The sequence below is a fragment of the Fusarium vanettenii genome, assembly GCF_000151355.1.
Source record: "Fusarium vanettenii 77-13-4 chromosome 13 genomic scaffold NECHAsca_47_chr13_1_0, whole genome shotgun sequence".
Taxonomy (NCBI): Eukaryota; Fungi; Ascomycota; class Sordariomycetes; order Hypocreales; family Nectriaceae; genus Fusarium; species Fusarium vanettenii.
In genome coordinates this window covers 162,921-184,302 of record NW_003315841.1, presented here as the reverse complement: position 1 = coordinate 184,302, position 21,382 = coordinate 162,921, and the positions used below count along the sequence as shown (strand labels likewise).

The 21,382-nt window shown below is 50.0% G+C and overlaps 5 protein-coding genes across 5 annotated transcripts; 1 reads left to right on the top strand and 4 right to left on the bottom strand.

The window, feature by feature from the left end:
- Positions 1-1,760: 1,760 nt before the first annotated feature.
- On the bottom strand, positions 1,761-3,254 carry NECHADRAFT_87977 (uncharacterized protein; the record flags this gene model as incomplete). Its single annotated transcript, XM_003041340.1, has 8 exons — positions 1,761-1,909; positions 1,972-2,056; positions 2,115-2,541; positions 2,594-2,606; positions 2,661-2,688; positions 2,747-2,816; positions 2,873-3,018; positions 3,159-3,254. 8 exons carry the CDS (start codon positions 3,252-3,254, stop codon positions 1,761-1,763), a joined length of 1,014 nt encoding a protein of 337 aa, XP_003041386.1.
- A 1,010-nt stretch (positions 3,255-4,264) lies between these two features.
- NECHADRAFT_87976 (uncharacterized protein) lies at positions 4,265-6,456 on the top strand (the record flags this gene model as incomplete). The annotated part of the gene is made up of 3 exons (XM_003041379.1): positions 4,265-4,684; positions 4,741-5,218; positions 5,294-6,456. 3 exons carry the CDS (start codon positions 4,265-4,267, stop codon positions 6,454-6,456), a joined length of 2,061 nt encoding a protein of 686 aa, XP_003041425.1.
- A 356-nt stretch (positions 6,457-6,812) lies between these two features.
- NECHADRAFT_87975 (uncharacterized protein) lies at positions 6,813-8,132 on the bottom strand (the record flags this gene model as incomplete). Its single annotated transcript, XM_003041339.1, has 6 exons — positions 6,813-6,849; positions 7,075-7,142; positions 7,208-7,493; positions 7,570-7,582; positions 7,775-7,850; positions 8,115-8,132. The coding sequence occupies 6 exons, from the start codon at positions 8,130-8,132 to the stop codon at positions 6,813-6,815; spliced, it is 498 nt and encodes a 165-aa protein (XP_003041385.1).
- Positions 8,133-9,834: 1,702 nt separating this feature from the next.
- On the bottom strand, positions 9,835-11,838 carry NECHADRAFT_97902 (uncharacterized protein; the record flags this gene model as incomplete). The annotated part of the gene is made up of 7 exons (XM_003041338.1): positions 9,835-10,161; positions 10,213-10,533; positions 10,578-10,605; positions 10,667-10,980; positions 11,028-11,295; positions 11,348-11,612; positions 11,724-11,838. 7 exons carry the CDS (start codon positions 11,836-11,838, stop codon positions 9,835-9,837), a joined length of 1,638 nt encoding a protein of 545 aa, XP_003041384.1.
- A 329-nt stretch (positions 11,839-12,167) lies between these two features.
- Positions 12,168-13,427, bottom strand: NECHADRAFT_87973 (uncharacterized protein; the record flags this gene model as incomplete). The annotated part of the gene is made up of 1 exon (XM_003041337.1): positions 12,168-13,427. One exon carries the CDS (start codon positions 13,425-13,427, stop codon positions 12,168-12,170), a length of 1,260 nt encoding a protein of 419 aa, XP_003041383.1.
- Between the last annotated feature and the right edge of the window lie 7,955 nt (positions 13,428-21,382).

The window sequence follows — 21,382 nt, the reverse complement described above, 5'->3', positions numbered from 1 at the left end:
TATACTTTATGGCCTTAAATAGCCTTATTTACTATATATAACTAATATTAATAGATAATATAATTTATTAAATAGCTATACTTATATTAAATTACTTATTATATTTAATTATATATATTACGGCTACTTTATTAAATAAAGAAGAAGATCTCTTATATATATACCTTAGCGGGCTAATATAATATATTTTATTTATATGGCCGGCCGTGAAATATATCACGTGACCTTATTGACACGGCCGGCCGTGCCTATACTGGTTCCCTATTCGAAGCAGGCTTAAAATCGCCCCACCCTCTACGGAGCCTTATGATGCTTCACAAATCCTCGATGCCTCCGCAATGTCTACTCTAAGTGCTATGTTTATTTATATATTATGGTTTACCCCCACTAGCTACTCATGTCGCTTCATTACCTCCCGGGCACAGAGGACACTCATGATGGAGTTTATTGGTATGCGCTCGCTGGCGGCTTCTGCTCATCAGAGCAAGGTCCCATACCATTCCCTCACTCAGTGGGAGAGTTGAGAAAAGCCCGTACTGAAAGAGTCTATGGCGACCAAATATGGGGGATAAGAACTCTTTGTTGCATTCGCATGCCTTGAAGCGAGCAATTCAGGCCGTCGAGAATCCAGATGGCGTCTCTGGTTCCAACATCGAGTCAGGATGAGTGCAGATACAACTGTCTAGGGTCTAGAGCAGCAAGACTAGTCCTCTCGAAGTGATGGAGGGGCTAGCACAGACTCGGCCGGGCAGATGTGTTATTGACATCGTGAGTCTGGAAGAGCAGACGTGGTTTCCGAAAGTACGTGACAGTTTTGCCTCGTTGCGTCGGGATAAGTGACTGTCCCAGAGGAAGACGAGACTGGCGATGGTGACGACGATGGGGGGGTTGGCGGGGTGGAGGAAGTTGATGACCCTAACAAGCTCAGTAGGTTTGTTGTTGATAGAGGGGAACAGCCGAGCTCGGAAGGCGAATCACCGTCTTGCTGGTAGTGGTTGGGGGATGGTGCTGGGGTTATCGGTTGTGATGAGACGGAAAGCCCCAGGGACAGGAGTACAGATATCAGTAGGTGATGAGGGAAGAGACACTAGACCTAACCGGGGCTCAATACCAGATTCGGGATCAGAAACAAACTGGGTCATCGCGTATGTGAAGTGCAGAAGAATCGGCGATAGGCGGCGACTCTTAGGATCCTTCATGTTGTTGAACCGTCGGCTGCACCCTTGCATCTTTCTCTAGCGTCGCTGGAGGTGTTGTATCGGCAAATTTATGACTTAACATATCCGGTTTCATGTCTAAGTTTTCATCTTTTGTAGGTAGCCTTTGTGAAGAACAACTTATGCCCACGGCTGCGAGAATTGATCCCCACCACTCCAAGATACCCTATTGCTCATAGCCAGTAGGATGTTAGCTAGCGCGATCCGAGTATTGCAGCATTGATGATCATCTATCGAGGCCTAGGGGCACCTCATGTTGCTCTTCGGCGGCAAAGAATACGGAGCCCAGAGCTGAATCGTGAAGAAGGATTGCTAATCGCCGTACCAGGTCCCCGAAGGTTCACCCTAATCTCTTTACTTCGATCACTATTAAAAGTGGCTAGAATAAAGTTCCCAATGATAAGGCAAAATCCAGTATCGAAATCGTGAATTGATTCCCAAAATTCCTTGATTTTCCGACACAGCTTCAAACAGTGGAGGTCGTTCCAGGTCAGCAGACCCAACCGGTCAAAGAGGTGTCTGCTAAACCTTTGTGTTCCTTAGTTACTCGGGCTTGCGTCCATAAACATAGCGTACAGTCATGTAGCTATGGACCTTTGAGTTTTGCAACCCCTTTCGCAAGCCCATCAGAAACAACTGGTACTCATCCTTAGGCCACTGTAACAAATCGTGCCACATCATGAGAGTCAACCCTAGAACAAAGGATACGTAAGACGTCACAACTTCAATATGATAGGGGAGCCCTCTTTCTTACCCTCGAGGTCATTTTCCAAGGCGGCTCTGACAAACTGACCAACCTGGGCCAGCTTGGGATCTTTGGGCCAGCCACCAACCGGAAGCTAAAAATTGTAACATTCGTTAGTTCCTTGATTTATCTGCGGGCGTTGAATTACGTACCTTGTGATCGATGACTTGGACATCTACAAAGCCCGCCTTTCTGAATTCCGTTTCCTGCAGATCATCAACAAAAAAGGGGCGGCCCAAAGCTTTGCCGCCCTCTTGAAAAAGCTTAGTAAACATCTGAAGACTAGGCTCCTTGTCGACAGTTCCATCATCACTGCGGAACTCGACATTGGCCTCGGTCGACTGCACCCAGCCCCCTAGGGCGCAACAGCGGTAGGCCTCCTTGAATAGACCACCCCAATCCTTGACGGCGCCAAATAGGTAGCGTATATGTATAAAGTTAAACTGATCTTGGTCCCAGGTCCATATCAAGGTCGCATCGTCGATCTCAAAGCGGGCATTGGGGGGGATCCACTGAGGTTGGCATGGAGAGAGATCGGTGCCTATAACCTCGGCACCAGGGTACCGATCCGCGAACTCGCTATAACATATCAGCAGGCGAACTGCAAATCCAGAGTTCTCTACCCTCGTACATGGCCCAGATACCTTGGCAACTCGTCAGTCGTGATCCTCTCCAATGTACATGATCCGGCAACTTACCAGTTCCAGTACCAACGTCAAGGACTCGCTGCACAACGTCGTGTGAATAGCAACTCAAAGGTTTATCGCTCACTATGAACGCCCACCTGCATGTTTTCCTCCTTCACAGGGGCGAGGAACAATTTTTCATCCAAGAGAATTGTCAGGTAATGATGACTAGGGGTGATTAGCAGCTGACTTCTCATTGAGCTTTGGCGCGTCACAAGTCGTACGTCAAGTCTAGAGACTCCAGTAAGGGGTCATCGTTGGGAAGGAAATAATTCAGCTCGAACTTCTCGCTATGGTAAGTGCGCCCCTGAAGCCGACGATACTCGAGGATACTGGAAGAGACGGAAGCCGTACTGCTCAGACTGCGATACTATATTAGCAAGGTGCCAACGTTCGCTGCTGAGCATCACGAACGCATCTTGGCCCATAGAAGAGTCACCACCATTGGAAGAGTCACTCTACGAAGATATCAGCCGGCGTTTGAGGTAATTTCGAGCAGACAGGACGCACTTCTGAGTCGCTTGGACGGATGGGTTCATTTCCGGAAGATGAGGTTACGGGCGCGCCACCAGGTGGCGTACCGGACTCTGCAGGTTGGTTTGGCATGATTTCCTGCTCTCAGAAGTAAACAATCGAGAGTTTTGGGAACTTGAATGACTTGATTATTCTCACAAGCGGTGGAAAGTTAATGAGGGGAACATCCCTGGCCACAGGTGCATGTGACCCAATCGCACGTAGCTCGGTTAGGGTTGTCAGAACGTCGAACCAACACTCACGCCACGTACCCAAAATCAGACGAGATTTGACCGGGGCAAATCCTTGTCCAGGAGCTCAATGTTGTGCAGTTGATATTTGAAGGGCAGGTGTTGTAGATGTAGGAGCTTGGCAGCACTGGCGTTGGTTCCTTATCCGGTGTTTCGGCTTTACGATTCTTGGATATAAGCTCCGGAACCCTTGATAAGTATACATTACTGAAGATTAGTTATAGATGATGAACTTATTGTGATCACCGATACCGAAAAATACGGGAGCGGCACTCCAAACCTCTGGTAGTAAACCGCTTTCATCGCAACACTCCTCCCCTGCATTATCTCCACTTCGCCATGCGACTCAACGAAGGATGAGATAAAACTGCTTCTACTTATCAGGATCTCAATCTGTTTTAGACCATTCGCCACCCATCACGTTTGCTCCTTGTCAAACTTTCAGTGGCGTACAGAAACACCGGCCGAAGACATCTTGCGTTCAGTACCCTTTCATTGGAGGCATTCTAATCACCATCAAGAATATCTCCAACTCGCTGCCTTGCGTCTCTGGCTTCAGGCGATGCAAAGGAAGGGTGTCCAAAAATGCGCGTGTTATTCTTCACGCTCATCAAAATTTCGGTTACTTCTCCCTAACCTACAACGATGGTTCAAAATCAACGATAATTTGTCACGCCCGCGACTTGATTTGAGGCATTCTGCACCTCCCGGTGAAACTTAAAGATAGGGGCACTGATGATGTCGTACAAAGAATTTCCTAAATGTACATCAACGTCAAGAACAGTGGAGTCATATATCTGCAGGGGAGAGGCAAAGGATGAAACTCTTGTCTTTGCGTTATTTAACGTGGTAATGTTGTCGTCGGATCCTTATCCACCCACCGCTCACTTTGCTGCAACCAAGTATCAGCGACCAGAAGGAATCGCACCTCCCGAGACATGGCATACTCAGAACAGTCACCGCCTGGGCCTCCAGTCCACTACCATGCCCTTTCAGCTGCATCTTCACCCCCCCGAAACGGACAGAGATGGCCTCAGCACTTCGCCCACAGGCCAACCGAAGAATGCTGAGCCGCATACCTTTGGACAAGGTTATAGCCTGAATCAATGGTCGTTTATGAAAGAGACCGTCGGTTGGAGTGTTTGCCTCGCCGACCTTGCTGCCATTGCCTTGCCGACTGCTTTCCTTATCGTCGCAATCTGGGTGCTGCTTCTGGATGAGAAACCCATTGAGAGCCTCGCTCTTCAAAGATGGCAAAATGCAATCACAGCGGTAAATGTTTGCGGGCATGGTCATTCACTGCTTACATACTGATCACTGAAGCATAGTTGGCGACGGCGTTTCCCATCATCTTTGCCTTGACAGTCGGCCGTCTCGTCTATGAGAGGGCTCGATGGAGGCCTGAAAAAGGAGCTACGCTTGGCTCGCTCGAGCAACTGATCGGCAGTCGGACCTTTGGATCTACCATTGTCACACTACGACACCATCGGGCCTCGATAACCCTCAGCATCGTGTTGGTCTTAGTCTGGACCCTCTCACCGCTTGGTGCGCAGTCCATGTTACGAATGCTTGAATCACGCCTTGAGCCACGGGTCCAGGACTCAACTGTCATACACTTTGATACTGATGCTCCAACCCAACAATCATGCATGATGCCATCCACTCGTGACGGCTCAGCGGGTTTGGCTGCTATGGTATCTTATGTGAGGACTATGTTCGGTGCCGTGTTGCTTTCGCCATCAACCACCAAGCTCGATTCGATGGATATCTGGGGAAATTTCAAAGTCCCCATCTTGAATTCAGCTAGTGACGACTAGACGAGTAACTCCTGGATCGCCGAGTTAGAACATTATTCTGCATTCGTCGGGATACCAATAACAGGTATCTCGGTGGGCAATAAGACGTTTCATCTCGAATCAAGTTACGTGGATCTTAGCTGCAGCAACATCAGCAAAAGTGCGACCTTTACACAGGATGTCACCTTCGATTGGCAAAACTGGAACTCGTTTCCACTTCAAAATGGGACCTGGTACGGTTTCAATACGTCCAGCACTCTAGACCGATCTTCTGCGCCTTGGGCCATAGCATTGGATAGGTTCGTCGATGACTTCTGGAGCGGCTTTGGTGTTCACTCGCATAGATCTAAGCAGAACATGTACTGCAGACCAGCCCTATTCAAGAATGAAACTGGGATAGATGCGGGACTGTCGAGGCTTTACTTCCAGGCTAAGCTCGGTGCTTCTGAAGCTTTGTCCTCGGCCGGACTCACGGCCTATTGTGATGTTCACCAGAGATACGTTGAATCCCGAGTCACCTGCCGGCCGTCAGATATGGGGGGACAGCAGAATTGCTCTGTCACCGCCCAGCGAGCGTCACAACGGTCTCATCCCCCTGACTCGATATCGCATTTGTCCATCCCTTGGGTTTTCCGGTATATTTCAAGAGAAATACCGTTGACGACGGCACCGCAAAACTCTGCTCACCCGGGGTTTATTTTGCAGTACCTGGACAATCCGGGCATTGGAAATTTCACCATGATTCAGCAACAGCGCATGTTCGAGCACGTTGATGCCGACCTCTTCAGCCGACGACTCAGCCAAGTAATCAACACGTACATCCTCCTGAGTCAAATGTTCCTTCAAGCAACGGGCGTCAGCGCCGAGTCTGCTGGTACGACAGATTGGAACGTGGTCGCTCCGGCCCAAGTCAGTACCTTGATCGAGACCTTTTCGGTTCCACGACTGTGGATTGGGTTTTGCCTTCTGTCGTGTCTGATTCTCCTAATCTATGGGGTTCTGAGCGCGATCCTGACGCGGCTCTCAGCTAGACCAGACATTCTAGGCTACGCCTCCACACTCATCCGCGACTCGAGGTACATCGACACACCGCAAGAGGTGGGTAGAATGGAGGGAGCTGACGTTTTGAGGAAGATGGGGGACCTACGGATCAGGTATGGGTTCGTCCGGGAAAGCCCAGAGGGACAAATCAGAAGTCGAGTTGGGCTGCAAGAAGAGACGCAGCCACTCAAGCTCCACCGCGGTTAACGTGTGTCAACGGTTGATGGACTTGGCAGTATCTACATCCAGGCGGGACATCTAGCTGGGTTTCGATACGTAGTAGGCATGCTGTGTGAGGGGAATGATCCAACTTGTGTGGAAATTGTGTCGGGAGTGGTCGGCTAGCTCTTAGACGCGACGGTTTTCGAGCATAGGGTCATGGGAATCAGACAACCTAGGTTACAATCTAGGAGCTGAATGATTGAAAAGAAACAACGTAGAGGTGTAAGGTTACTTATTAACCGTGTAACTACCAACTAAGGCTAGGTGATGCTGTAGCGGTCAACCCGGATGAAGCCACGCCGCTACTCTAACCATTACTCAACTTGATAGTTACATTACTATTAGTCCCAGTTTACTAGGTGGTCCTCAGGGACCGATCTATGAATATCCCTTCAGTGCTAGAGCTATTTGCTAGGCGGCTATGCCCATGCTGTAATATAGTATCGCGGACGAGTTGTCGCGCGTGCGGCATACATGCCACCATCATACCCACGCAAACCTCAACATTTGACCATATGACGATTCCTACAGAGTCGGCTACATAAAAAAGCGTTAGCAATCTGCCACGCCTATGTGCGAGCCAAAGCCAAACCAATTGCATACCGGTCACGTTCCACGATGCTGAAAAGACCAAGAGACTTGGAATCCGAATCGTACTGACTGTGGTGAGACTAGACGTAGTATTAGTTTTCCATCACACCGTGGAAAGAGCTTATACTTTTTACAATAAACTAACGCTAAACATGGCAACAACGCCAACCTTTTTATTGAATTTGACCCCCGATTTTAAGCGTTGGCTCAAAGGGAGGATAAGCATCCAGATGTCCAATGCGACGTTCAGTGTCCCGTGAGAGATTCCCATGGCATTGCCATCGACGATTACACCGCGGGGAGTCTTGTCCTTCCAGCCCTCCCAAAACAGCCAAAGGGGCATTCGTTGGATGAGGAAAAGAATCAAGTAGATCAGGCATAGAAGGACAGTGAGTCCCATGGTCCATCGGACCACTGCTTGAAACTTGTGGCTGGGAAAGATCCGGAGAAAAAAGAGGAGAATTGATAACTTGATCAACCCCAGGGATATCGCGTATGCGAACTCACAGGAAAATAAGTACTGTAATTATGTCAGTTAGCACAGAGAAGAAGCAAAAATATCGTATAGAGAACTAACTATTAGGAAAGTTGTAATGTCTTCATCACGCACAGTCCAGATGTCGAGGCCTAGACCTTTGGAAGGCACTGCAACGGCACGGCCCCCTCTTAGCAAATCGTCCCGAAATCAGGGGCCGTGGGAAGGATAACCTACGTATTTGGCAAAAGACGTTGAATGCAACAACAACAACAAGCTGAATTGGGTCAGTCGGCGGCCGGTACAAGTAAGTCTGGGCGACGTACAAACACTGCCAAAATCAGGCTGTCGTCATGTCCCCATGGAATGTGCCCAGCGGCCTTGGAGACAATCCGCATGGCAAAGAGGATTGCGGCTGATATGCCCATGATCATGCAGGTCATCCTGATTTCACGACGGCGATCTGTCACTGAAAATCCACACGCTGTTTGGGTAATTTTCTTGTAGCCTAACAAGTGGTTTGGAATCTAGTATCAAAACAAAGAAACCCACCCGTGTCTGATTCTTAGGACCTTACTGAAAACCTCGGTGACATTGCAATCGTATGTCACACAAATTTCAACTGCACGACGCAGCTTTTGGTGTTGACACAGTTGTACCTCTTGTTGAAAATGGATAGTTTGGTTCATCGTCTGGATTAAGCATTCTGTCTGCCTGTTTGTTAGAACGATGGATAAGAACGGTGGGAAACCAGCGCTAACAGCGCAGGCCGGTGCCTCTTCAACGGAATCTAGGCTGGAGGTGGGAGTTTGAGCCGTCGAGAGATGCACATTGAATACTACAGCAAAAACTAGTGTGCGAGAGACCTGTTGATCCAACATGGCGTAGATGAGGGTATTCCCGACACTTGGGCTGTCAACCTGCAACACAGCACCATTCAAATGGACGGGAAAGAAAACAGATTTTGAAGTACGCAAGAAACCAAAGCCTTGGTAGGAAGGCAATCTTTCTTGTCTCACCATCCACATCAGGCCAGAAACTCCCTTGGCACTGGGGGCTTGAACATGGCGCTCCCTCAAATGCCCGGCCAGCTGCAACTGAGACTTTAGTGGAGGGACCCGATCCGTCTGCTTCTCTCAGTTCCGCTGCTGGTAGCGCCAAAGATCTGCACCCCGTAACACACTTCACAGGCATGGCGCGGTGCGCGGGAAGAAACAAGCACACAAGCAGGCCAAGTTGGTGACACAGACAGCGGCTCTGGCTATGGTCGCCGGTATGAGGCGACATTCCAGAAGCCTACTTATGATTGCAAGCGTAATGCCACCAAAGTTTATCAACTGTAGATAAAGGTCCGTGTTGAAGAATTTGTGTACAATAGGCATGTGGTGGAGACTATATAGTGAGAATAGGGGCTCATATGCCTGACCAGCAAAGGTACTCCTACCATTCCACAGGGGTAATATAGGACGGATGGCTGGGCAAGGGCCATGGTCAAAGCAACTTCACGTGTGACACAACACATCAATGGCTTGGCTAGATCAGGGGCTGATTGACATTCCGAACATCCTTTAGGCCTAGGCACGTCTCACAGAATTGCGGGGCCCATACCACAAGAGTACTTCCAGAAATGAATACCCCGGAACCGTCAGGTGGTTGCCTTCTTCTGTTCTAATCGGTGGTATGGATGAAGATGTTGATGAAGATTGTGGCCCTTGGACCTGATGCAATGGCCAGTACGTCAAAGAATTGCAACGAGCCACGGCTTAACCAATGGTCTCAGGAACGCGAGAAGATGTTCCAGTGGCCATAACTGCCCAGTTTAGCTTTAGAGCCACTGGAAGTCTCTAAGGAGCACCTACCAAGCTTCAATGGAAGCCCAACATCGAGAGCCAGCCGCTCGGTGACAGCACCCATCAGTGGTGCGTTTGGTTGGATGAGAGGAGTAACTGCAACTGTCTAAGTGGCGCGCCCTACTTTTTTGGCATAGTTAAATTGTCTAATATACCCTGTAACCGGGTCTCTAGCCGAGGGTCCTCTCTCGCTGACAAGCCTACCCCTATGGAGTAGTCTTCTATCTTCCATGGTCTTGGTGGGCATATCGCTGACTTACAAATAGGCCACCATCTGATACAAAGATACAACTACTAATCCCATTCCAATTACAGTATTACGTTTTGTAACTGTATCTTTTGCTGTTGTGACTGACGGTCTCAGCTTAATCTACCAATCAATACGGGAATTAGAGATACAGTAGCATGCTCGTTTGGCCCCAGTCTCCCGCGGACTATAAACCAAACTTATGATATCTCCAAATCAACTGTCAGGGTGGGTGTTCCGACAAATCCAGTAGGCATACTATACGTAAAGTTCCAAAACTCAAAATCTCGGATCGGTGAATCAGACCCGCCATAGTGTCCACCAAAAGATAGGTCATGCGTCATGTTCACATTTCCAGAGACAACGACCTTGAGGCCTACAACGTCTTCCCATCCAGAGATTGTACGCTTACTCTTAAATGTGCCTACGAGAAGAGAAAATATCGAGCCAGAGTGACCATTCGGATAGGATAGGGTGAGCTGACCAGGCCCAACCTTTGTCTGTAGAGCAGTCTCTGTTGGGTAGAGCTTGAGAGGACGTTAACAAGTGAACGGGGGGTGCTTTGGAATGGCACTTACTGAGATGAATGATATTTCGCCACCAGTATCCCACTGGACCACGGCGGGATTGAATGCCTCTTGGTTTTGAGAAGGGCCGCCGATAGCAATCTCATCAAACGACTCAGCGCCGATGGTGAGCTTGTCAGAGAGCCACGTCGTGATATTGCGGGGAACCTTGTCAAAGGGAGGGTAGTACGCGCTGGCCTGGAAGGTATGCTCGCCGGAGAAGCTACTTAGGCCCGACAGAACCTTGTTAGGGATCAAGCGCTTATGGTGATCTGCGAGGATGGCGAACAGAGGACCCCAGGCGTAGTCGCCCATGTGAGACATGATTTGGGGCTGGATATGGTCAGTACAGAGTCATGGGCTCATGAATCCAGGACTTGCCTTGCTAATGAGGGACGAGTTCTCCTTTCCAATCAAAGTCCAGAACCAGAGCGCCATAAGGCTAAGGTAGCGGTTCATATCATACCCGTATGACCTATCCCACGGCCCAGCGATGTTCTTCATGCCAGGGTGCCAAAGCTGTCCGATAGCCTCCCAGGTATGCTGGATCATAGAAGGTGCTTCTTTAGTCATTACGGAGTCCTCGGGCAGGTACTTGCTCCAGAGAAGAAGACCGAACAGCGAAACGCCCGTGTATGTGCCCGAGTTGAACTCAGAGAGTGTGTTGGCGCGGTTGAAAAGGTTGATGATGTCTTTTGCGTATTTTTCTCCGCTGATTGTCATGTTCTGTTCGTGGAGACGACGTCCGGTCCAGCCTGATACAAAAGCACGCATGATTGACTGGGAGGCATCAGCATCCTTCTTCCCTTGACCATTCTCCCACTCACCGGGTTACTGTACGCAGGGTACAGATTATCCTTGGTGTTATCGGTGTTTCCAAAGCGGTATTCATCACCCTTGGTAGTATTATAGAGCGACTGCAGGATCAGCTTCTGAGTTGACTTGCTGATAATGGCAGAGTACTCCTCCATAGCCATGATCAACGTTGTGCCAACAAAGCCACGCCAGTTGGGATCCCAAGAATTGTAGATCTTGGCTGGGTAGTGTGGGCTGCCGACGTAGGGCTCCTCGGGCTCCTTCTGGTACGTCGCGTACCTGTTCACTTTCTATCAGCGGTCTACCTCCTTCGAGAGCTTTCTACAATTACCATTCATCCTTAGGTTCCTCGTATTGCGCATGAATCACGTTCGTGATGATCTTTTCAGCCTCTGTACCATCGTCGCCCTTGTTCCGTGCTAGCAAGCCCAATGCATACCAGACAGAGCTTCGAGTATCATGATTGAGTGCTGTCGTTGCACTGAAGTCGAAGAGGTATCCAGTTTCAGGGTCATAATAGTCATCCATCCAATTCATACTTTCGGTAAAGAGGGACCGGGCGTTTCGGGACATAGAATTGAGGGCCGAAGGGGCCGCTGAGGCCAAGGCAGCTAAGCCCAGCGGCGCCAAAGCTGTGACACGCATGTCGTAGAGATTATTTGCGACTCTGTTGAAGCGCCTGGTCTTGCTCCGTCAGGGCCTAGGACCAGCGGGCTCGTCGGCCTTATAGACGAGTAGGTCCGGTCGTACTGATGCAGCGGAGCCTCGGCATTCATTCAGTCTCGGGTGACGATCGACCGAGAAGTTAATCCCCTCATCCATCCATCCCTGTTTCTGAGTTCATGCATCCAACATCCCCGCACCATTATGGAGTAGTCTGCGGAGAAATAACCTCAAACATATGCCGGTTCTCATCAGGGTCCCCACTTGAACCGGAGAAACAGCTGTAAACATAGGATGATCAACATGTCACCGCCAGTCTAGTATTCTCAGCTTACAAGTGGCTAGAGCAGAGGTCGATTGGCCACGCGACCATGCAAGTGCGAAATTAGAATGCGAAGCTCAACATTCTCGTTCTTTAACTTAGTGGCCTGATACTTCCCACCTTCTTTGGGCAACTCTTCAAGTACAAGCTCACTGGCTGTACTAGCTCATTTCCTCCAAGCACGCTTGCCTCCCCTCGAACGACCAATGCCTAGTGCCAGTCGGGCTTCCTTGGACTCATTCGTCGCAAACCAATTCCACAGATCCAGCACAGCTTCTCTGACCTGCTTCACGTCGTTCTCGGGAACGTTTGGCTCTTCCCCAGAAGTCAGAACACCCACCTTCCGAAGCTGATCATCGCGTCCTTGAAGTGACACGTTGCCAAGTGTGTCGGGCTCACAGGCATACGCCAGAATGCGACACAAGACCGACAACTTCTTCGTCTCTGTGCCCTTGAACCCTTCATTCAGGGATTGGAGAGAGTAAGGAGACGAGAAAGGATCCTCGACTTGTTCATTGGTCTCGAAAAGGTAACCGACAACAGAATGCACAAGAGGGTACTTGGTCAGGTTCGTCGGATCACTCTTCCAGCTCTCAAGAACCACCCCAAGAGCACGAGGATTGTCCATCTGGAGCTGCTGCAACACGTAGAGCAACCATGACAGCGACCCGACGCGGTAATCTTCGTTGGCAGGGTCGTGAGGAGCATACTGCTGCAAGAAAGTGCCGACCTCGAAATGGGTTCCAAACGGCCTTGTCTGGTTCGCAATGCGTGTCTCCATGGACGCCTTGAGCTGGCCGAGCATGACCTCGCCAGTTCTCATCAGCCCGTTGATACCGTCCAGCATACGGACTTCTTCAACAGAGAGAGCGCCGTTGAGGGTCTTGTATGCGAGATCGTGCTCCACTTCGGACCAAGCATGCATGAGCAGCGAGGCAACTTGGATCTCGATCTTGGACCCGGCGTACTTCAACTGGTCTTCGGGCAGTCGGTCAGTCCCGAGTTCGAGGCGGAGATGGGTCGCTCTGTATCCCGCAAACTCATTCCGGTACTTGCCGTCCTCCTCCGTCAAAGTCGAGTCACAGGTATGCCCAGCCAATCTCTTGACATCGACATTCGCGAACACCTTGAGCATCAATAGCTCGACCTCCTGCCGCTGGCTAGGAAAGTACAGGGCGATACGGACACCAGCCAGATCAACGAGATCTTTCTTGATGTCTTCTTGCGTCTGATAGTTCTTCTCTTTGTCGCGACCCTTGAGCTTTTCGAGGAGCCGGTCAGGACGCTTGGCGCGGGAGGTGATGATGGCGGGGATACCACCTTCGGTGAGAACTTTGCGGCAACGCTCTTCAGCAATCTCGGCTACTTGCGTGTAGAAGCTTTGGTCGTAGTTTTCGACAAAGTCGGTGAGCAACTTTCGAGCCATTGTCAATAAGGGTGTATTTAGGTTGGAAAAGGGGAGAGTCTGTTGTATTATAAAAGGAGACGCGTTCAACGTTGTTTCCGCGATGAACAGCCTTATAAATGCTTGACAAATAGGGAAATAGTTCAAGCCAGGTCGAAGAAAAGGCGAGAAAAGTCCTCTTGATCGAATGTGGAATTTCAGCTACGCCACGGTATGCCTCGGAATTTTAGACCAATTAGCAAGGGCCACAAGGATGGCCTCAAGCATGCTGCATGACCTTGGAACTCGTTCCCTAATGGTCACTTCGATACTTATCCACAATGGCGCCTATTTTAAGGGCACTTGGGCACGAGATGTAGTCTTCCGCTGGCGAAAGCTCATGCAGCTAGGGTGTTCATCCATAGCCCTTTTATTTTCTCTGCCGTTATCTCGACGTCAAGAGCAACTTGAAGAGCCTTTGGAAGAGCAGATACATGCATTGTTCGGGTATCATGTACACAATGTGTCACCCACTACTAATCGAGGCATTGCCGCTGGGCTGCGGTTGCCACTAGAACAGGTCAATCCCGCTGGACCAACATTCCAGAGCAACACCCGACAAGACGTGAGTGAGTAGACAGAGGGTGAGAAGGGTCAGGCAACAATGAGGATACTTCAATTTCAAGTGTCATTCTCGATTTTCGTAGCTGGCTACCCACCCGAGGCGAGGACATGGCTCGCTCAAACTGGTTTAGGTTCTGAGACACGGCTGGGCTGCCATGCAAGTCGGACCAATGGACTTTAAGCTCATCATGCAAATCCCTCACTATTCTCATGCGATGTATTACCTAGGTCGATAGAAAACAAACCAGAAACCACGAGAGCTGAAACATAGCTGGCATGGGTGGTGGCTCAGCGACTTTCATGTCTTACGCCTGTGGGCGTCCTAACCCGATTCTTATACCCGCCCTACCGCCCCTGTTACCTCCCGACTTCTTCAGCGAGTTGTCAGATCGTTGTTCAGATCCTCTAGCAGGCCTGAGCGTTTACTCAGCAGCGTGTACTTTTGCGCCACGATAAACGCCATATGCCCTAACGAAACGGACAAGTTAGGTGCTGAGGAGTTTCGTTTAAGTAACGGTTGGTGAGTCTAATCATTGCATGAAGGATCTATCTACTCGTTTGGCGACAAGCGGACATCAGTACCGCGGATATTAACTATCTCTTTGACTGCGCGAAGGCTCCCATCGGGTATCTTGCGGGGATGTGAGCCAATTATGATTAACATCTCCCTACCCTTCCTTAAATCGAGATACAGGATTAACATGCCATCACCAAGCTAGCGAGCAACTTAGATAGTGACCTATCAGTGGAGACTAGTGCCTTGGGAGAGTCTTCGCGCAGTCAAAGAGATGAATTGCAAGAGGAACACGCCCAGTTATGCCGATGTCATGATGAGCTTCAATAACCGGCTTTCTTGTCATTAGAGGTCAATCATCTGCCCGGGTCAGCTTAGAGATGTGATGCTGAGACAAGATATTGTTCATAGTGTGATATGACGAGCCATGGGTGCCTCGTGCCTTTCCATGGAGAGGGGGGCGATGGGGAAATTTTGTCATTGTGATTTGCTGTCTATGCGACAACTTGGAATCAAAAAACCTATTGCCATGAACCAATTCAAGCTCGTCTTTTAGGTGCCCCAATACGTGATGAGCTGATGCGCTCGCCAAAATGACGCCGACTTCTAGGTGCGGAAGACTGTAGGAGATTGGACCTCTGCTTCTAATGCGTGAGTTTAGGGTAGGTTGTCGGGACAATGGGGCCACTGTCACATGCAAAGACTGGATCACTCCGATGCACGTACATGAAAAACCATGACCTCAAATATCGTTCTTTGAAGGAAAAAAAAAGAGAAAATTTTGGAAATATCTATACGCTGGAGTCTAATTTATCAAAGGTGTTTCCATCAAGACAGTTACTCCTCATATCGCCTAGCACGCAATGATGAAATAGAGAGTGAGTCACGTGATGAAACGGCCTCCACTTATCCACTATCGCGTCTCCGATCGCGCTGCAATGACCTCATCTGTCGTCCAACCATCTCGATTCAATCAATTGACGGCCAAGCACCAACACCAACTCCACTTGCCATTGGCGGGGCCGTGCTTGTATTATCTCACCCTCTCGCTACTATACCATTGCCTCCAGTGGCCATGGCACAGCCAACTCCCAGCCCCAGTATCCCCTCACTGCCTTTCGCCAAGGATGAACTTCACTTCTCACCACAAGCGCCCATCCCACCCGCGACTCCCTCCCCCCGCCCAAGTGTGGCTGGCACCAAGAGAAAGCGACCAGCCAGCATGACGCCGTCTCGTCCGCCACCCGGGGCGATCATCGACATCTCATCCGACTCAGACTCAGACAAGGAGCCGACTCCTAAAGCTATTGCTCGACGTCAAGCCTTGCGTGATCGGGTTGAGCACGATGATGATGGCTTCTTGCCAATCTCATCTGTAAGCGATGACGAAGAAGATGAGCCGCCATCTCAAGCAAAACCTCGCATCCAAGGAATTTCGGCAAACGCCATGGACAAGGCGGATACCGAACCAACGCTGTGCAAGGAGCAGCAAGATGTCGTCGACTTGATCCTGCGCGGTCGTAATGTCTTCTACACCGGCTCTGCCGGCTGCGGCAAATCCACTGTCCTCAAGGCCGTTGTTAAGAAGCTGGAAGACATGGGCAAGATCGTCAACATCGTCGCCCCCACCGGAAAAGCCGCCCTGCAGGTCAACGGCATGTCGACTTGGTCGTACATGGGCTGGACGCCCAATCACCTCAAATACGACCTCGACAGTCTCATCAAACAGGGCTTCCGCAAGCACATCAGGAAGCGCATCAGGGACACGGACGTGCTCATCATTGACGAGATCAGCATGGTTGAGAACCACTACCTCGAGCGCATGAACCACTGCATCACGGCTGTTAGATGTTGGAATTACTACGAGAACAGGATGGAGAGAGACCCGCCTCCATTTGGAGGCCTGCAGTTGATCGTGACCGGAGACTTTTGCCAGCTGCCGCCAGTGAAGCCGTTCCAGTTTTGCTACTTGTGCGGAGGAGAGATGCTCGCTAACGACGACGAGTCCGAGTTCAATTGCGACGACTGCCACGGCCCATTCGAAGAGAGGGACAAATGGGCATTCAAGAGCATGGCCTGGAAGAAGGCCAATTTTGAGCATGTCCACCTCCGAGAGATCCATCGCCAGAAGGATCAGGCCTTTATCCAAATGCTGCAAAAATGCCGACTCGGCATTCCCTTTTCACGAGACGAGACCAAGACCCTCATAGACCATCCCTGCAAGGTCGGCGGGGCAGCCCAACTGCTCTGCATGAAGCATGAGGTTAACAAGGTCAACCGGGAGAACTTCAACAAACTCAAGACGCCAACAATCAACTACCACGCGATAGACGACTTCAACTGGAACCCACAACATGAGCACCTAAGATACCACAACAAGCGGAACACGGACGGAACACTGGTCGCCTGCAAGGATCACCGGCTGGAGCCCGAGGTCATCCTGAGGGTGGGTATGTTGGTGGTGCTGCAGGTCAACCTGAGCATCTCAGCAGGGTTGTGCAACGGGAGCCAGGGCATAATCTGCGGGTTTGAAGACTACGACCCCTCGGTTTTGCCAAGGGCCAAACGCAAGGATGACATGCTTCCACCCTGGCAGGTCATCAACGGGGAGTACGCGACGCTCAGGGAAATGCAGATCGCCAAGTTCAGGGCGACGAAATGGCCAGTGGTGAAGTTCCAAAACGGCAAGACACGTACCATCTTTGCCAACTGCATGGTCAACTCGTACGGTAAAGAGCCGTATTCCCTGCTTCACCGGACGCAGATTCCGCTTCTGCCGGGATGGGCTATCAGCGTTCACATGAGCCAGGGCATGACTCTGAACCGTGTCATCGTCAACTTGTCTCGCGCTTTTGCCGAGGGCCAGGTCTACGTCGCTTTATCCAGAGCCACGAGCCTTGAAGGCCTTAAAATCGATGGAGACTCGGAGGGGTTAGCTGTAGGGAATGGAGGAAATGAGGATGTGCGGGAGTTTCTGCTGGAAAAGTTTGGCAAGAGGCTGTTTGATGATCATTGCCCCGATTCTAGCTCATCCCAAGGCAGCCTAGATACACCGTTACCGAGTAGTTCGGTAGTTGAGCTGGATGATTGAGGACTCGGAAGATGGAATGTATATCAAGACAAGGCCCCCAACCCATGTGTTCGTGCTCGGCGTCTGGAGTCCGTGTTTCGAGGAATGATGGTCGAAAAGGGCGACTTATAGCGTGTAGTTTAATGCGTGTTGATGAATGTGACCAATCTCGGCTCTCTTCGTTGCTTTTTATATGACGTGTGTCACATGACAGACAGGAACCTAGCTAAATCCCCCTCCCCACTTTTGTTTCACAACAGTTGAAGTCGCGACTTCAATCTTTCAACCCGCGACGTGCTACGCCTTGGAATGGCTGCACTCATTAAAATCCCCCCTGAATTGCTGAGACAGGTAGAAGTAAACTGTTCCGTCCCACTTGAGTCACTACTAAGTCAATCTAGATCGCGTTGCTTGTCCATGATGGTATAGTGAAGCATCGCTTCGCAGCATACGAACCGCCACTGGGTCGATACGAATTGAAAGGAAGCAACTTTCGATATAATCTATCCTCTCTACGTCAAGTCAACCGTCTATTCCATGGGATAGTCACGCCGATCTTGTTCCAGCATGTGGTAATCAGCTATAGTACTGGCACACAGCGGCTTCAACAACTGTCAAGGAATGTTCCACTTCGCCAACTTGTGCACCGTCTTGAGATATGCATCAAAGCGAGGCCGGTAGAGAACTTTGAAGACTACCTACAAGAGTTGAAGCAAAATAGGAAGAAAGTTCTGAGATATCTTTCGCAGCTGGCCGTCGTTATCCACACCGCCCTACCGAGGTTCTCCAACGTCAAGGTCGTCAGGCTCGATCTTGAGGATATGGCGTATAACCTCGGCCTCGATCCGAAACCCTGGCCGCGTCTATGCTGTTGGGAGGAGGATACTGCCAACCTCTTTGAATCGTTAGCCACGGCCTTGTGCAGGGCTCAGTTGAAGAAGCTGGATGAACTAGATCTCTCATTTCCTCTGGCTTACGACTTTGGCTGCTTCCTTGAAGATGTCGACACAGATGGTTATTCAACAAAAGCTCTATTTAAGACGCTCAAGTACCTGAGAATTCATTCGAGCCGAGCTACCGACGATGGCGAGGGCATAGAGTTTCGCTATCGAACGCCAAATGAAGAGTTTGACAAGTACATTCGACAACTACTGCACCTCGCGCCAAATGTCCACTCCTTAGCTCTCAAAGGCTCCGACGTTCTGGTCCTCAACGAGTCTGCTTTCCCTCCTCTACGGCTCCAGTCCTTGAGCCTGCAGAGTCTGTCAGCAACCAGCGGCGCCTTGGCTCCACTCGTCCGACAGTCACCAGCACTCGAACGAGTCCTCATGACAGGCGTCTATCTCGAATCTGGCACATGGCAGGAGATTCTTGTGCCACTCGCCCAGTCTCAAATCATGTTCTTCTACATTGAGATGTGCGGCTACGACATGGACGGTGCAAGCGCGCATTTCCGCCCCCCTGATTTTGCAAATCACCCTGACGCTGCTTATATCGAGACTACCGAGGCTGGTGACCTCGATGCTTGTGAGGCTGTGTTTGAGCGAGTGCGCGAGAATAAGAAGCAGAAATATGGATGTGACTACAACGAAGTTGCGGATATAACACTCAAGGAAGACCAGAGAGATCTGATCGAGTTCAAGACAAAGGTCTTGTACCAGTATTTCAAGAGGCAGTCCAATATTGACGAGGCAGCTGATGCGGAGGCGAGTGGGGACCCAGAGAGTCTGACTGACGGCGACTCGGAGGATTCTGACTTTGTGTGATGTGCGCTGAGTTGTTACGCATGCTGTCATGTACCATCATCATTGCGCTATTGTTTTGGAAAAGTATGTTGAGTAAAGTGCTATTTGGCGAATAATTTCACGACGAGATACTTTAATACACCACCTTGACGCTCGGAGACACTACTACGACGCATTCAAATCTATACTCGAGTCAAGCGCCCGAGGCGGCATAAGGGAGACTCATGGACGGCAGCGAATAATGCTGCTAAAATGTCTCTTCAATAAAACTGCTTCATCTATACCCGCAACATCGCCCAGGAAACCATAGCCGGCAATTCAGACTGTATTAGATCAAGCTTTTCTTTCATCAGGAAATCTGAACTTGAGTTTGGAGACTTGTCGAACCTGGGTTGATCTTGGAGCCAGCCCTACAACGCTGATCAATAAGAATAATTGGTACCCCAAGTTAACATTAGCGATGGCTATACTATCTGGGTCTGATTACTGCTCTCAAAGAAGCCAAGTTTAAATATTCTTAATCCTCGACTTCCACACAACGATCTCTACGTCAAGACCGTGTCCTGCTATCGTGGGACGCCATAGCGACGCTGGTTGCGGCAAGACGCATGGCAATAAACTGAACTACGAGAGTGTTGGATATAATTCTAGAGGCGGGAGGAGACATTAACCATTCCATTATTAGCGACCTCAAGAGCTTTGGGGCTGATCGTTTCACAACAAATCATTGTCCTGCCGACTGCCTTGTAACGCCTTTGTTGGCATACCTCCTCACCATCGACATTAGCGCTGGTGCAAAAGGTATTGAAATGACTCCCAGTCAAGGAGCGAAGTATATTTTGGGCCAGAGCGCTAAGATTGAGCAACCGACGTTCATTAGTGTTTGCGTCCGACGACGGCAATACCCAGCACTTCTCGAGCTACTCTGGGAAACATGGGGCGGGCTAGGCATACGCTGTGATCAAACTTGTCATTGAACATGGTGTAGTTGAAGGAGAGGTGGCCAAGTTACTTCTCCTGAGCGACATTCAGCCTGGCCCCTCGCCCAGTACCAAGGCAGCTCCTTTTTCTTCTAAAGACTATCAACTAGTTGACAGGAGATAGGGGGTAGTCCTAGACCTCACGCTTCAAGACCAAAACTTCGAGAATGGGCTCTCTTGCGAGGTGGATGACCTTTTCTTCTAGTTCATCATAACCCTAAGTATAGCGAGCACGGTGCGGCTACCAGTGGGTCCTATAGAATCCCAAAGTGACTTGAAACTTGAGCCCAGGTTACCAGGAGTGACCCCATTTCCAGCGGTCGACAAGTACGTCTCCTCTCGCTCTCTAAGAGGGAAGTTGAAGGAGGGGTAACCAGGGCACCTGACCTTCTGCGGAACTTGACAAATAAGTAGCGGTGGATGAGGGGATGCATAGGTCTAGAGCACCATCACGATAGGGCTGTAAAAAAGCTGAAGCTACGTGACCCTTTCCGTGGTCAACTTGGACATGATTTCATTCATAGCCCTCACATTGTCAATAACCATCTCTCTTTAATCTTTGCCTCCTTGAGCTATGTTTCAGCCCGTTACCTACATGACCACCACATCGCTCTCAGCCACCATGATGTATTTGGTCACTTTCCTTGATGCCTTTGTCACAGTCCTCGCTTCGGACTTCTCGGCCAGCCTTGTCAAGCCACGGGATAACAGAGCCGACCTCGACCAACGCCGATAATAGCTCCTAGACTAAGAAGGACCTGCTCATCCCCATTACCAAGCCTACAAATTTCAACGTCTACTCCACGAGTTACGGAGAAGTCTTCCTCAGGGTGTGGTGGTAGACAGAGGAAGAAAGTTCCATTCAATATCATCCTAATCAAGTCACTGCCCAAACCATGACTGGTGGCAGAGTGCTTCGAGCCACACCCTCGGTAGTGATTATCCCTGCATCAGCGAGAGTATGTGGGTGGAACTCCGAAGCCGCGCCATTGCGGAGTATACGACGGACTCAGAGAGCATCAAGCGCTGTGAAAATGCAACCAATATGGCGTCCCTCAAAGTCC